The sequence below is a fragment of the Chiloscyllium punctatum genome, chromosome 2 (genome assembly GCF_047496795.1).
Source record: "Chiloscyllium punctatum isolate Juve2018m chromosome 2, sChiPun1.3, whole genome shotgun sequence".
Lineage (NCBI taxonomy): Eukaryota > Metazoa > Chordata > Chondrichthyes > Orectolobiformes > Hemiscylliidae > Chiloscyllium > Chiloscyllium punctatum.
The window spans coordinates 70,060,780-70,077,401 of NC_092740.1; the positions used below are offsets into that span (position 1 = coordinate 70,060,780).

Sequence of the window (16,622 nt, forward strand, 5' to 3'; positions counted from 1 at the left end):
GCATGGCAGCCTTTGTGTGGAGCCACAAGAGATGGGGGAGATACCAAACGAGTGTTTTGCATCAGTGTTTACTGTGGAAAAGTACATTGAAGATGTAGGGAAATAGATGGTGACATCTTGAAAAATGTCCAAATTACAGAGGACGAAGTGCTGGATGTCTTGAAATGCATAAAAGTGGATAAATCCCCAGGACCTTGATTAGGTGTACCCCAAAACCCTATGAGAAGCTAGGGAAGTGATTGTTGGGCCTCTTGCTGAGATATGTGTATAATCGATAGTCACAGGTGAGGTGTCAGAAGACTGGAGGTTGGCTAACTTGGTTTAAGAAAGATGGTAAGATCAAGCCAGGGAACTGTAGACCAGTGAGCCTGATGTCAGTGGTGGGCAAGTAGTTGGAGGGAATCCTGAGGGACAGGATATACATATATTTGGAAAGGCAAGGACTGATTAAGGATAGTCAACATGGCTTTGTGCGTGGGAAATCATGTCTCACAAATTTGATGGAGTTTTTTGAGGAAGTAACAGAGAGGATTGATGAGGGCAGAGCAGTAGGTGTGATCTATATAGACTTCAGTAAAGCATTCGACAAGGTTCCGCATGGGAGACTGGTTAGCAAAGTTAGATCTTGTGAAATACAGAGAGAACTAGCCATTTGGATACAGAACTGGCTCAAAGGTAGGATACCAGAAGGTGGTGATGGAGGGTTATTTTTCAGGCTGAAGGTCTGTGACCAGTGGAGTGCCACAAGGATTGGTGCTGGGTCCACTACTTTTCATCATACTTATAAAAATGATTTGGATGTGAGCATAAGAGGTATAGTTGGTAAATTTACAGATGACACCAAGTGGACACTGAAGAAGGTTATCTCAGATTACAACGGGATCGTGATCAGATGGGTCAATGGGCTGAGAAGTGGCAGATGGAGTTTAATTTAGGTAAATGTGAGGTGCTGCAGTTTGGGAAGGCAAATCTTAGCAGTACTTATACACTTAATGGTAAGGTCCTAGGGAGTGTTGCTGAACAAAGAGACCTTGGAGTGCAGGTTCATAGCTCCTTGAAAATGGAGTCGCAGGTAGATAGGATAGTGAAGAAACCGTTTAGTACTCTTTCCTTTATTGGTCAGCGTATTGAGTACAGGAGTTGGGAGGTCATGTTGAGTTGTACAGGACGTTGGTTAGGCCACAGTTGGAATATTGCGTGCAATTCTGGTCTCCTTCCTGTTGGAAAGATGTTGTGAAACTTGAAAGGGTTCAGAAAAGACTTAAAAGGATGTTGCCAGGGTTGGAAGGTTTGAGCTATAGGGAGACATTAAATAGGCTATGACTGTTTTCCCTGGAGCGTCAGAGGCTGAGGGGTGACCTTCCAGAGGTTTATAAAATGATGGGCATGGATTGCATAATTAGACAAAGTCTTTTCCCTGGGGTGGGGAGTCCAGAACTAGAGGGCATAGGTTTAGGGTGAGGGGGTTAAGATATAAAAGGGATCTAAGGACAACCTTTTCACGCAGAGAGTGGAATGTGTATGGGTTGAGCTGCCAGAGGAAGTGGTGGAGACTAGTATAATTGCAACATTTAAAAGGCATCTGGATTGTTATGTGAATAAGAAGGGTTTGGAGGGATATGGGGCAGGTGCTGGCAGGTGGGACTAGATTAGGTTGGGATATCTGCTCAGCATGGTCAAGTTGAATCGAAGGGTCAGTTTCCATGCTGCACATCTCTATTACTCTATGTTCACCTTGTGTTTCAGAATGGTTGACAGACTTGATGGTGAATCCCCCATTCCTTTTCAATGTCCACCTTTAGCTTCATGTCATGATTTTGCATCCACTTCTGTTTGACCACACTTAACTTTCTCACAAGTTTAGCCACGTACAGTGACTTTGTACATCCTTTCATAAGGTGCTCATAATTGATGGCTTACCCAGCTGTGACTTGGCACCTTTATGCCACTTAGCTCTGCTGTGATTCAGCAACTTGCTCATGTGAGATTCTCAGAGGTATAGCTAATGTAAAGCGTTTTTGGCTTCTCGAAGACGTCATTTTATTTCTGTTCTGCCAATATGAATAGTTGAAAATATCAAAACCGGAGTTTCATGTCATCTGAATTTGACTGCTTGCAATCTCATTGTACATAGGTACAATTGAGATGTAGTGGTAGTAAATAGTTGGTAAGATATAATTAGACTTGTTCATCCAAATACCTTGGTTCAGCGTCCGATATGGTCAGAGATTCAATCCGGGAGCCATTCCAGTGCAGAGTATAAGTTGAGGCTGTTATAACGTTTGTTATATGAAATTATAAGTTTGAAGAGCATTAGAAAATTGACTAAAAGGCATCCTATATCATGGAGATACATTTAAACTGGGTTACCTTAATGAAATGTAGTGCCAAGCAGTGATCATCTTAAGCAAAACTTACCACAAGATTGGGGAACTAGAGATGATAGAAAATGTCACCTATCACTTACATCACGAGAACAAATTTTATAAATAACTTTGATGTCCAATCGTTTCTATTTTCGTCTTTATATTGGAAATATGTTTGAGATTGCTTTGAAATTTCTTTTAATATTGTCTTCCTTTTGGCCTTCATTTTTTTTTCTTTCTCTTGATTGCCTGGATTCTGTTTTCCGAAGAAACATTATTGGACTCGAAAGATTAACTCTATTCCTCACTTCACAGATGCTGTTAAGCCTGTTGAATTTCTCCAACGCTGTTTTTATTACGGGTCTCCAGTATCGATAGTACTTTGCAAACACAAGGGTATTGGTGTTTGGAACTCTCTCCCCAAAAAATGCAGTGGATGCTGGATTAGTTGTTAATTTTAAATTAAAGTTTGATTAAGTGAAATGGGCCAAAGACAAGTATCTAGATTTAGGTCACAAAGCAGTCATGATCTCATTGAATGGCAGAACACGACAGCATGGTGGTTCAGTGGTTAGCAGTGCTGCCTCGCAGCGCCAGGGTCCCAGGTTCGATTCCAGCCTTGGGTGACTGTCTGTGTGCACATTCTCCCCGTGTCTGCGTGGGCTTCCTCTGTGTACTCCAGTTTCCTCCCACATTCCAGAGATGTGCAGGTCAGGTGAATTGGCCATGCTAAATTGTCCATGGTTGTTAGGTGCATTAGTCATAGAGGGTTGGGTTACTCTTCTGAGGGTCAGTGTGGACTTGTTGGGCTGAAGGGCCTGTTTCCACACTGTAGGGAATTAATCTAACAGGCTTGAGGAACTGAATGGTCTACTCCTGTTCCTTTGTTCCTAGTAGGTACAGGTCACTTCAGTTATCCAGAAAAAAAGCAGAGGGATAAGATTTAACAGTAAACAAAAATTAGATATCCAAACGTTCTGCTGTATATTGTTTTATATCTTATCACATCCATGGCTGTGTATACTTCTGTCAATAAGATAGCTCCACTGTTGTAACTGCAATCAAAATAATACATCCAAATAGCTTTAATCACCAAAGAATTATTCATTTATGGGACATGGACATCATAGTCAAGGCCAGCACATATTGTCCATCACTATAATTGCCATTGAGAAGGTGATCATGAGCAACCTTCTTGATGTAGGTACACCTAAAGTGCTACAAAGGTACAGTGAAAAGTGCTTTATAGTATCACCATTCTCCTTCACCATCTTAAAACATAGAAAAATAAACCAAAACATAGAATATAATGGCAGAAAAATGAAGCAATGAAGGAACTTTACAGTCCAATTTTACAGTCCTCCTTGGTAAATGCTCTGTCATGGACCATGGGCCTAGTGGCCAGGCATGTGTCTCCTTTGCTGCGCTACTGCTGCTGGCATGAAAGTCGCTACTCTTCAGCACCATCACGGTTTCATAGACGCCCTCACCACTATGCGTCCTCGCTGGCTCTTGTCAGTGCAAATCCCACCATTGTTGCTGGGTATCACACTGGACCAAACTCAATTCCTCTGCTGCCATGAGCCTGCTTTCGGCCCACTCGGCCACGCAGCCACTGCTGGTACTCATGCTGGGCCCAAATTCACCTCCGCTGCCTCCTTAATTTGCATTGGATGCAGATGTCATTGGGAATCCAAACTCACTTCCACCACAGCAGCCACATTTACCTGTGGCCCTTGTTCTTCTATGTGTTTGAAGTCCTAAGTTTGGAATATGCTGTTGAAGAAACACTATAGACGATATATAATGTTATAAATGGTATGTATAAATTACAGGTAATTGAGGAAATAAAGGTCAGGAATGTGAAGAAAGAGTAGGAGAGTGGAGCTAGGAGAACAGTTCAAAAAAACTGATGACCAAAATGGCTTCAATTTGTATTTGTATGATACTATAACTTAAAAGAGCTTTCATATTTGGTTAGTTCATTCTTGGGCAATCTTTATACTGAAACCTACTTTGTATGCAAGTTTATAGTACTTGGAAAAATTGTGCACAACAAGTGAAAACAAACTGTGTTTGCCTATTAATTGTTAAAAGTAACATTTTTCACCTCTGAAGCAATACAGAGCAATGTTATATGTAAGATGTCATTTGCTAACTGATTTTGTGTTTGATGTGGAGCAACTCTGGAGAATAACAATGTCAAATCACTGCTATAGCTTTTGTAAATATATGTATTCACCTTTTTTTTTCTGATACAGGAGTTGATGGGCTGTCGTTGGAAATCTCTAATATTGTTGATATTAGGAGAGAAATAAATCAAGAAATTGTCATGAGGCTGACCACAGATGTCAAAAGCAACAATCAATTCTACACTGATCTGAATGATTTCCAGGTACTTGCACCATTTGAAATATGTGCAAATAGCTTTAAAAACAAGCAACAGTAATGGTTAATCTTAAATGTTACTTAACATTCATAGCTCACTTTCAAGACAGTCATGGTATTTTGATATGGTGGAATCTCATGGCAGTCCTAATTTAAATGTTCACAGCATTCACTCGTTTTGCCTGTAATTAGGATACTGGTGGAGTTTTTGTTATAATTTAATTGAATTGAGTATGTGTATTACCTATGCCAGTTAAGAGATTTCTGGTTGTAATGTTTATAGATTACTGCATAGATGCTTGTCATGAGTATCATTGTTACAGTTTTGTGAATTTTAACAATACCCCCAAGTGCAGCAGTGATAATAAGGGAATAGCAAACTCATTCTTTTTCTTCATCACATAGTAAACATGTCATACATTGATATTATAATCAGTTGGCTATATATGCTTAACTTCGAAATTTGGAAAATCTGATGAGCAGTTTCAGAGAAGCTGATAGAACTACAAATAAGTTGACAACTCTAAAAGTAATATGCAATTGAATAAACAGCCTGAAATATCGATGCATGGTGAATGTGATAGTTTTGATGTGACTGACATGAACATTTTTATTACATTGAATAATGGGGTATCTATTGTTGACAAGACATATGAAAAACATGCAGTGAGAATATAGTGGGTCAGAATCAGAGCCCTAGATTTCCGGGACACAGGAGCAAGAAGTTCATCTCATTATGTCTAATTTGGATCTTTGAAAGAGATAGTTGATTCTAAAGAAGTCATATTGGACTCGAAATATTAACTATCCACACATGCAACAAGACCTTCTGAGTTTCTTCAGCATCTTGTAACGTTGTTTTTATTTTGGACCTCCAGCATCTGCAGTACTTTGCTTTTGTATGTGAATATGTTGTCCTTTCAGATAAACAATTTTCACTGTTGTGTCTTTTGCTATTTGAATTTGACCACCGTTCATTGTCCAATTTCACTACTGAGATATTAAGGCAAGAATGAAGCTAAGCTATGCATATTTTATCTGACTTGATGTTCTTCGAAAGTAGTATAATTATACAGAAGCAAATACGTACTTTTAACCTACAAGCTTTAAAAAAGATAACCAGCCTTAAAACAGCTACTTAATTATTTTTAACATTTTGTCAATTAAAAAGTGATTGAGTAAATTAATTGGTCAATCTTATATTTCTTGCTGGTTCCTAATTATGTAATGAGCCATATGTCGTTATTAAAGGACCTTCAAATTTGCACCTTGTTAGTACAAAATGGCTTTTTCAAACAAAATGGCTCTTTTCCTTGTGAACTTTAGCAAAATATGTTTTTACAAAAAGCTTCTAAGAATACCTAATTAATTAAATCTTAAACTAAAATCTAAACTCAGAATTGCTCACACCAGGAGTGCACTACTTTTGCCAAAAATGTTTAGTTTGCTACTTTCTGGAGTATATTGAGGTTATATTATGATTCTCTATCACAACGATGCCATCCATGATGAAATTCAAAGGTAAGTTCTTTAGGAATCTACTTTTAGATCCATTTAACGAGAAGCTAGATAAACGACTCAAGGAAAAAACATAGAAGAATGTGCTGAGATTATTCAAGGATTTGTTCATGAGGCACAGGTATCACAGTGCTTATGTGTCCTCTGGAGAAAGTGGTCATGAACTGCTGCAGTCCTTGGGATTCAAGGACATAACAGTGCTGTTAGGAAAGTTGGCGGGGGCAAGTTGAGTGAAAAGACCTGTTTTCATAATGTAAACTTCTATGACTCTAAGTATGAGTTTATCCACTTTGGTAGGAGGAATGAAGATGCAGAGTATTTCTTGAATAGTGAAAGATTGGAAAGTGGTAACGTCCAAAAGGATCTGAATGTCTTTGTTCATAAATCACTGAAAACTAGCACACAGATGTAGCAAGCATTTTGGAAGTCAAAGAATATGTTAGTCATCGTTAGAGAGGTTTTGAGTACAGGAGTGAAGAAGTGCTGCCACACTTGTATAGCACAATTGTGAAATTGCACCTGGATTATTATTATGTGCAATTCTGCCCCCTCGCCTAAGGAAGTACAATGGAGTTATACTGGATTGATTGTTAGATTCGTGGAACTGTCATATGAGGGAGATGCAGGAGACTGGCCTGTATTCTCTGGAATTTAGAATAATGAAAGATGGTTTCAGAGAAATTTGGAAATTACTTAAAGGAATAGATAGAGTAGATTCTGGTTTGATTTGTTTAACATTCTCAAGTTTCTGAATCTCGCTTAGAGTTGGTGACATTGACGCAGGATCTCTGAGAGCAGAGGAAAGGTCAACTGGAAATTTAAAGTCCTGGCAATTCCCACATAGGTTGGTGCACCAGGATTTTCATACATCTTCAGTAATATGTATGTTCTATAACAATATAAAGATCTTTTAATAGGTTTTCAACCCAAAATATTATGACCCAAAAATTTCAGTGAAGTAATAGCTGTCAACATTTGAATTAGATTGGTTACGCGGAAGGGAGTCAAGAAGACATGGGAACAGAAAGAGTATATATAAAGTTGCTTGCTTATATAAATGATTTGGAGATGCCGGTGTTGGACTGGGGTGTACAAAGTTAAAAATCACAACACCAGGTTATAGTCCAACAGGTTTAATTAAACCTGTTGGGCTATAACCTGGTGTTGTGTGATTTTTAACTTAATTTGTACTTTCATTTACCTTTTATATAAGCAGAGTTAATACCCTAGTTTTGGCAGATAAAGATGTGTATTGAAGTGGGACGCTGATTAGTGGCCTTGACATCTTCCTGTTTTCCAACAAGCCACCACACAATGCACCACAGACGAACTTCGGAAAACAGAGGAGAACCACCTATACAACGTATTCTAGAAGAATGGATACTCAAAAAATACAGTGCACAGATTCCTCAAGAACAAACCACAACACACAGACCAACACAGCCAGAAACCCTAACCACCTTACCGTACATCAAAGAAGTTTCAGAAATGACAGCCAGACTACTAAGACCCTTCGGAATCCTAGTAGCACACAAACCCACCAACACTCTCAAACAAAAACTAACAAACTTAAAAGACCCAGTATAACCCATGGACAAAACCAACGTCATCTACAAAATTCCATGCAAGGACTGCCACAAACACTACGTAGGACAAACAGGAAGAAACTTAACCACCAGGATACACTAACACCAGCTAGCCACAAAAAACATGACCCTCTCTCCCTCGTAGCCCTACACATGGAAGAAAAAAAACCACCATTTCGACTGGGACAACACATCTATCCTGGGACAGGCTAAGCAAAGACATGCTAGAGAATTCCTAGAGGCCTGCCACTCCAACCACAACGCTATAAACAAACACATAGATCTAGATGCCATCTATCAACCCTCAAAAAACAAACAGGAAATGACATCACCACAAACTCCAGGAACCCCATCCAGGAGAAAGATATAAATAGAAAGCAGGAGATAACAGCTTCACTTCACTTGGAGGTTGCCATTGATGATGTTACCTAGCCAGGTAATGAAACGTCTGGATATCAAACCTACAGCTCAGCAAGCAAACCTACACCCTAAAAATGAATTTTACAAGCTTCTACAAAAATACCAATTACCTAACTTCAAAGTGTTCTTAGATGCCAAATTTATTTGTATCCTTGAGTTCTAAGATGATAATGGGTAAATATACATTTGTAAGTTGAATGGAATAATGTTCAGTGTTTCAAAGATTGCTCTCCAAAATTCTAAATTTCTATTTACAAAATGTGGAATTTAACTTAACACTATAAATCAATGGCCATTGCAAAAAAGAATGTTTACAAAAAAGAATGAGCAGTGTGACAGGCAAATGCCAGTTTATTAGAAATCTTGCATCAAGTATGTGCCCATTACACGCATTCTGTAGGTTTTTTTTCCTTTTTCAGTTACACCTGTTACTTAAATGTCATATCAAGGCAAATTTGCTGGGGTAGTCCAATCCTTCATCCCTAACGGATATCTTTTTCTAAGTGATTGACTCCAAAATCTTAACTTGTCAGTTTCTATTCCCACTTTCCCAACTGTTGTAACAAATTATGGAGAAGCAAGTTAAAGTTAACTGAAGGTAATTGACCGCTCTAAGCTGGACACTGATATGGTGAAGAGGAAATGATAGTCATTGCAATCAGGCTAATTTGAACATTCTGTCTCCCACACTTAATCAACACAGTGTAAATACTTTTAAAATTGCTCAGTTTAATTCCTACCCTGTACTGCTATTTTAACTTAGCTTCTAATTGGATTTTGTGTCAAATCTCAATTAAACTTACAGCAGAAGAAATCACAAGGAAATTCAAAGTGAAAGTATCCCTTATTGATTTGGGAGAATCAGCAGACTGTCTTCCTCTAAAGGATATACTGTTCTTGTTTCTAAAGAATCATCAGAACCTTATTTTTATTTCAGCTGGAACAGGAACTGAATTTTCACTTTGAGAAAGTTGTCACTGATGTAAACATTCAGTCCCTAAATTTCAGTTTTCACTTGAACACAGTTTTCACTGTTGCTATGATAGCTACAAACTTTTGTCCTTGAATTTTTTTCTGCAAAACAATCTCTTCAGGCACTTATTTCTCATAAATTATTCATTTAAAGTATGAAGTGATTTTTTTCAAAAAGTACTTAATACTAACTGAGTTCACCTTATGATTCCAGATCCAGCCAAGGCAGACGTTAAGCAAATTGCCTCTTCAAGCTAATTTTTACCCTCTGACGACAACAGCATATATTCAAGACAATGATGTTCGTTTGACTTTGCACTCAGCTCAGTCTTTGGGAATTGCAAGTCTAAAGAGTGGTATGTTTATTTATAATTCTTTCCTCATCATACAAAATGACTCTCATCACATAGCTGCACTGAATTTCATCTGCCACTTATAACCCTTTCCAACAGTCTACCTAAGTGCTGTTAACTTCATATCTCTCCTCCTACAGTTTAGGATATTTTCACGTTTATGTCATTGGGAATTTTTTAAAAAATCTCTGTTCTGTTTATTTTGTAAGGGAGAACAAGAAAAAGATCAGAATATTTCAGTGGAAAGAAGTAACAGAAAGCTGCAACATAAAGGGACTGGCGGGGGGGGGGGGGGGGCGCGATACTTACGCATGAAGCACTGATAGCTAACACACAGTGCAACAGGTCATCAGGAAGGCTAGTGGAATGTTGGCCCTTATTTCAAGGGGTTTGCAATATAAAAGTAGGGAAGTTCTACTCCGTCTGTGCAAGGTGCTGATGTGTCCACATCTGGAGTACTGTGAGCAGTTTTGGTCCTCTTATTTAAGGAAAGCTGCCATTTCATTGGAGATGGTTCAGAGGTTCACTAGGATGATCCTGGTAGGAACAAAGGCTAAACAGCTTGAACTCAACTCACTGGAATTTAGGAGAATGAGAGGTGATCTACTTGAAACATAAAGGATTTCTAAGGGACTTGATAGGGTTGATGCTGAGAGTTTCATGTAGCAACTCATGGAAGGGTCCAGGACCAGAGGGCAAAGTTTCAGAATAAAGGGACACCAATTTAAGACTGTTGTGAGGAGGAATTTCTTCTGTCAGAGGATTGAGAGTATTTGGAATTCCTTGCCACAGAGAGCAATGAGAAGCGAAGTCCTTCTGTATATTTAAGACTGAGATAGATAGATTTTTGATCTGTAGCGAAATCAAGGGTTATGAGGAAAATGAAGGAAAGTGATATGGGGAATGGCTGATAAGGGATGATCCTATTGATTGGTTGAGCAGCGCAATGGACTGATTAGCTTACTCTTGTTCTTATGGTATGTACCCAAGACTAGGTCACTAATACATATCAAGAAAAATACGTTTCAATGCCAACCCCTGGAGATTCTGACTATAAACACTTGACCTGACATAAAATGGAGCATTACCCCTTTTTATCACTGATGACTCAGCTAACTTTGTATCCTTACAGTTATTGTTCCTTTTGTTCTATGGGCTCTAATTTTGCTGGCAAGCTTGTTACATGGTACTTTTGACAGAAGTGTTTCATAAGTCCATCAACTGGATTAACCTCTGCAGCCCTCCCAGTTATCCTATCAGAAAACTCGAGCAGATCCATTAAACAAGATTTGCCCTTGATAGATCTGCACAGGTTTTCCTTCATTAGTCCAAATCTGTCTGCATAACAGTTTATTTTGTCTCATGGAGTATTTCTGAAAGTTTTTGTATTACCAATGTTCAACTAATTGACCTGTAGGTGATGGAATTATTCTTGCACCTTCTGACCAAGGTTGTAATCCATGAAATCCCATCCCTCTTACACCTGTTTGCACCCCCCCCCTCCCCTCTCCCCCACACAAAAGGTTTCTGCAGATATGGGGCAGGTCCTCTGGATTCAGGGTCTTTCTACCATTTTAAATGTGCCCCAGACCCTTGCTTCCAAGGATGGGGGGGTTGTGATGCAAGCAAGTGAGTTCAAGTGGAAACCAAGTTGATCAGGTTGAGAGGGGTGATAAGGAGGAATCTAAAACTACCAAAAAGAGGTCATGAGAATAAAATGGTTGTCAAAATAAAAGGCAATGAAAAATCTATGCATGTAAATAGCGAATGGGTACTATAAGGTAGAGGGTGTCCTATTAGGAAAAAGAATGTGATGCATACTTAGAGGTGCAAGTCAGGACTAGAATGGTTAGTGAGTTTTTTGCATTGTTGTTTACTAAGTAAGATGTACTGTACATCCACTATCACCAATATTTTATCAAGGAACAATGTGAAGATTGAGGAGGAGGAGGTACTGAAAAGGCTGACTATGCATAGAGTAGTTAAATCACCTGGTCTTTGTGAAGAAGTAAAAGAGAGTGTTGATGCAAAGAATACACTGGATGCTATCTGTTTGGATTTTAAGAAAGAATTTCACAAAGTAGCTCATAAAAGGCAGGAATCATGGCTTCGTGAATAGAAAAGCAATTGAAAAAAAAATTAAAAAGGAGGGCATCATGACAAATGATTCTTTTTTTTGTCTAGCTGATGTACAGTAGACACCGGCACTTCCCAAGTCAGTGTTAGGAGTACTGCTGTTTTTGCTATTTCTGAATTACTTGGATGCTCATGGGTGTGCAGGAACAGAGGGACCTAGGAGATTATGTGTATTGATCTTTGAAGGTGGCAGAACATATTGAGAGAGCGGTTGGCAAAGCAAATGAAATATTGGGCTTCATAAATAGAGTACAAGATCAGGGAAGTTATGTTCAACCTAAATTAAACTCTAGTTAGGGCCCAAATACCATATTGTGCCCAACTTTGGTTACTACATTTTAGGAAAGATGCAAAGGCCCTTGTGAAGTTTCACAGGACATGTACCAGAATGGTTTTAGGGATGGATGTTTTTGTTACAAGGTTAGATTAGAAATGGTGAGGGTGAGCTCCTTGGAATAAAAGAGATTGATAGAGCATTTGTTCGAGATATTCAAGGTTATGAAAAGCTAAGATAAGGTGGAAATATTAACTATTGTTTGGATTTTTAAATAACTCATTCAGGGTATTGGGATACACTGGCTGGGCCAGCATTTATTGTCCATGCTAATTGCCTTTGAGTAGTTAGAAATAAGTTGCCACTTAATGTAGATACATCCACAGTACTGATAGGGACAGAAGTCCATGATTTTGATTTTGCAACACTGAAGGTATTATGTGTCCACGTCAGGATCGTATGTGGCTTAGAGGGAACTAGAAGGTATGATGTTCCTATATATCTGTTACCCTTGCCATTCTAGAAGGGAATGGTTGTAGGTTTGGAAGAGGTCTGTCGAGGTTGATTGTTAAACATATTCAAGGATGAGTTAGCATCAAGTCATAGAGACCTACAGAACAGAAACAGTGGCCTTTCAGCCCATCATGCCTGCACTGATCAAAACAACAATTAACTATTCTGATTCCATTTACTAGCACTTGTCCCATGGCCTTGTATGCCTTGACATTGCAAGTGCACATCTAAATACTTATTAAATGTTATGAGGGTTTCTGTCTCTACCATCCTTGCAGGCACCTGTGGCTAAAAGGTTTTTCTTCACATCCCCTCTAAACCTTCAGCGCCTTCCTTAAATTTATGGCCCCTGGTCATTTATTCCTTCATCAAGGGGAAACATTCTTTCTTGTCAACCATATCTATACCCCTCATAATTTCATACATCTCAATCATGCCATCTCTCAATCTCTTCTACTATAAGGAAAACAACGAAGTCTGTGCAATCTCTCTTCACAACTAAAGCTGTCCAGCCCGGGCACCATCCTGGTAAATCTCCTTTGCACCCTCTCAAGGACTATCACATCTCTCCTATAATGTGGATTTTAGAATTGCCAGCAGTATTCCAGCTGTGGCCTAACCAACATTTTATATTTGCCTTTATTAGTCGAGGTATATAGTTTATAATGTGCCACCTTAACCATTTTATCCATCTGTCCTGATACCTTAAGGAGTCAGTGTACATGCACATCATGGTCTCTATGATCTTTTGGTGCCTGCTAGGGTTCAACCATTCATCATGTATTCCCTTATCTTGTTTGTCCTGTTCACTTCACATTTACCAATTGAATTCTGATTGCCACTGCTTAGCCCATCTGACCAGCTCATCTGTCTTTTCCTGTAGTCTAAAGTAATCCTCATTATTTACCACTCCAAAATTTTAAATTGTCTACAAACTTACTGATCAACTCTCCGATAAATTACAAACAGCAATGGTCCCAACACTGATTTCTGTGTGACCCCACTGGGCACAGACTTCCAGTCAGAAAAGCACCCCTCAACTATCACCCTACACTTCCTGCTACTCAACCAATTGTGAATCCAATTAGCCAAATCTAGTTGATCCCATGGGCTTTCACATTTGCGATCAGTCTCCCATGCACATCTTATCAAAAGTCTTGCTGAAGTCCATGTAGACTACATCAAAAGCAATTACCTCATCTACACATCTGGTCATCAATTTGAAATGTTCAATCATATTGGTCAGACATGACCTACCCTTAACAAAACCCATGCTGCCAGTTCTTATTTAATCTCTGCCTCTCCAAGTGCAAATTAATTCTACCCCTCAAAATTGCTTCCATGTTTCTCTACCACTGACGTTAGACTGACCAATAGTTTCCTGGTTTATCCCTTGCTTCCTTTGAATAGCAGTGCCACATTGATTGTCCTCCAGTTCTCTGGCATCTCTCCTGTAGCCTGAGAAAATGAAAATTTTTGCAAGCATCACTGCTATTTACTCCCTTGTTTTACTCAACAACCTAGGATACATTTCATTTGGCTGTGAAGCGTTATCAACTTTTAAGCCTATCAGACCTCATCTCTGTCCATGTTAGTTTCTTTTGTCACATCGCAGATCTCTTCAGGATTTCTATACCCATATCTTTAATCTCACTAGTGAGCATATAACCCAAAATATTCATTTAGAATCCTTCACACATCCTCTGGCTCCATGTACAAATTCCATTGTGATCCTTAATGTGCCCTACTTTTTGCCTCATTATCCTTTTACCCTTAATGTACCTGTAAAATTATTTAGGATTTTCCTTTTTTATAACCTGCCAGTATCCTTTCTTATTTCCTTTTAGCTTTCCTAATCTCCCTTTTAAATTACCTCCAGCACATGCTATACTTCTCCAGGCCTTCTGTTGTTTTAAGCCCTTGGTATCTGCCATAAGCCTCCCTTTTTCTCTTAATCCAATACTATTTTTCCTTTGATATCTCGGATGAGTGGGATTTGATGGCTCCACTCTTTTTCTTTATTGAAATATGTTTGCCCTGTACACGCTGTGTGACCTGCTTGAATGCATCCCAGTGTTCTGAGACAGTTTTTCTGCTCCCACTGTGGCTGAGAGTCCAGAGACAGTAGGTCCCTGTTAGGATGAAAGACAAGGCTGGTAGGTGTAGGGAATGCTGGATGACTAGAGATATTGAGGTTTTGGTCAAGAAAAAGAAGGAAGCAAATGGCAGGTATAGCCAGAAGAGATTGAGTGTATCCTTAGAAGAGTATAAAGGCTGTAGGAATATAGACTTAAGAGGGAAATCAGGAGGGCAAAAAGGGGACATGAGATAGCCTTGGCAAATAGGGTTAAGGAGAATCCAAAGGGATAGTTACTCTTATAAAAATGTACAAGGGAGAGAATAGGGCCTGTTGAAGAACTGCAAGGCCACCTATGTGTGGAACTGCAGGACATGAGGGAGATACTCAACAAGTAATTTGCACCAGTGTTTACTGTTTGAGATGGATATGTAGGATATAGAACATGGGAAAATAAATAGCAACATCTTGAAAAATGTCCATATTACAGAAGGGAAAATGCTAGACGTCCTAAAATGCATAAAGGTGGATAAATACCCAGGACTTGATCAAGTGTACCTTAGAACTCTATGGGAATCTAGGGAGGTGATTGCTAGACCCCTTGCTGAGATTTTGTATCATCGATAGCCACAGGTGAGGTTCCAGAAGACTGGACGTTGGCTAACGTGATGCCACTATTTAGGACAGGTGATACTGGAAAGCCAGGGAACTAAAGACCAGTGAGCCTGACATTGGCAAGTTGTTGGAGGGAATCCCGAAGGACAGGATTTGCATGTATTTGGAAAGGCAAGGACTGATTAGGGATCATCAACATGGCTTTTGCATGGGAAATAGTGTCTCATTAACTTGAGTTTTTTTTGAAGAAGTAACGAAGAGGATTGATGAATGCAGATTGGTGGATACGATCTATATGGATCTCAGTGAGGCATTCCACAAGGTTCCTCATGGTGGCAAGGTTAGATTACGTGGAATATAGGGAGAACTAGCCGTTTGCATACAGAACTGGCTTGAAGGTAGGAGACAGAGGGTGGGTGGTGGAGGATTGCTTTTCAGACTGGAAGTCTGTGACCACAAAGATTGGTGCTGGGTCCAGAGCTTTTTGTCATTTATATAAATGATTTGAATGTGAACTTAGGAGGTATAGTTAATAATTTTGCAGATGACACCAAAATTGGAGACATAAAGGACAACAAAGAAGGTTACCTCAGAGTACAACAGGATCTTGATCTGATGGGCCAATGGGCTGAGGAATGGCAGATAAAGTTTAATTTAGATAAATGCGAGGTACTGTATTTTGAAAAGGCAAATCATGGCATGCCTTATACATTTAATAGTAAAGTCCTGGGGAGTGTTGCTGAACAAAAAGACCTCTGAGTGCATGTTCATAGTTCCTTGAAATTAGAGTCACAGGTAAATAGAATAGTGAAGTAGGCGCTTGTTATGCTTGCCTTTATTGGCCAGTGCATTGAGTATAGGAGTTGGGGGGTCATGGTGTGAATGTCCAGTGTATTGGTTAGGCCGGTTTTGGAATACTGTGTGCAATTCTGGTCTTCCTACTCAAGGAAGTATGTTTAAGAAAGGATTCAGAAAAGATTTACAAGATGTTGCCAGGGTTGGAGGTTTTGAGCAATAGGGACAGACTGAATAGACTGGGGTTATTTTCCCTGGAGCGTCAGAGGTTGAGGGATGACCTTATAGAGGTTTATAAAATCGAGGGGCATGGGTAGGGTAAATAGACAAGGTCTTTTCCCTGTGGTGGTGGAGTCCAAAACCAGAGGTCAGATTTAAGCTGAGAAGGGGAAGATTTAAAAAGGACCTAAGGGGCAACTTGTGCAAGCAGGGAATGGTCTATGTATGGAATGAGCTACCAGAGGAAGTGGTGGATGCTGGTACAATTATAACATTTAAGAGGCATTTGGCTGGGTATATGAATAGGAAAGACTTGTGAGGGATATGGGCAAAATGCTAAATGGGGCTAGTTCAATTTAGGATATGTGGTTGGCATGGATGAGTTGGACT

At 39.4% G+C, this 16,622-nt stretch overlaps 1 protein-coding gene across 1 annotated transcript in view; it reads left to right on the plus strand.

The window, feature by feature from the left end:
• man2a1 (mannosidase, alpha, class 2A, member 1) overlaps nt 1-16,622 on the plus strand; it is a 233,201-nt gene that overhangs the window by 177,189 nt on the left and 39,390 nt on the right. Inside the window, exons 17-18 of the mRNA XM_072583645.1 lie at nt 4,628-4,761; nt 9,465-9,606. Of these exons, the coding sequence (XP_072439746.1) occupies nt 4,628-4,761; nt 9,465-9,606 (276 nt within the window). The remainder of the gene's footprint in view (nt 1-4,627; nt 4,762-9,464; nt 9,607-16,622) is intronic.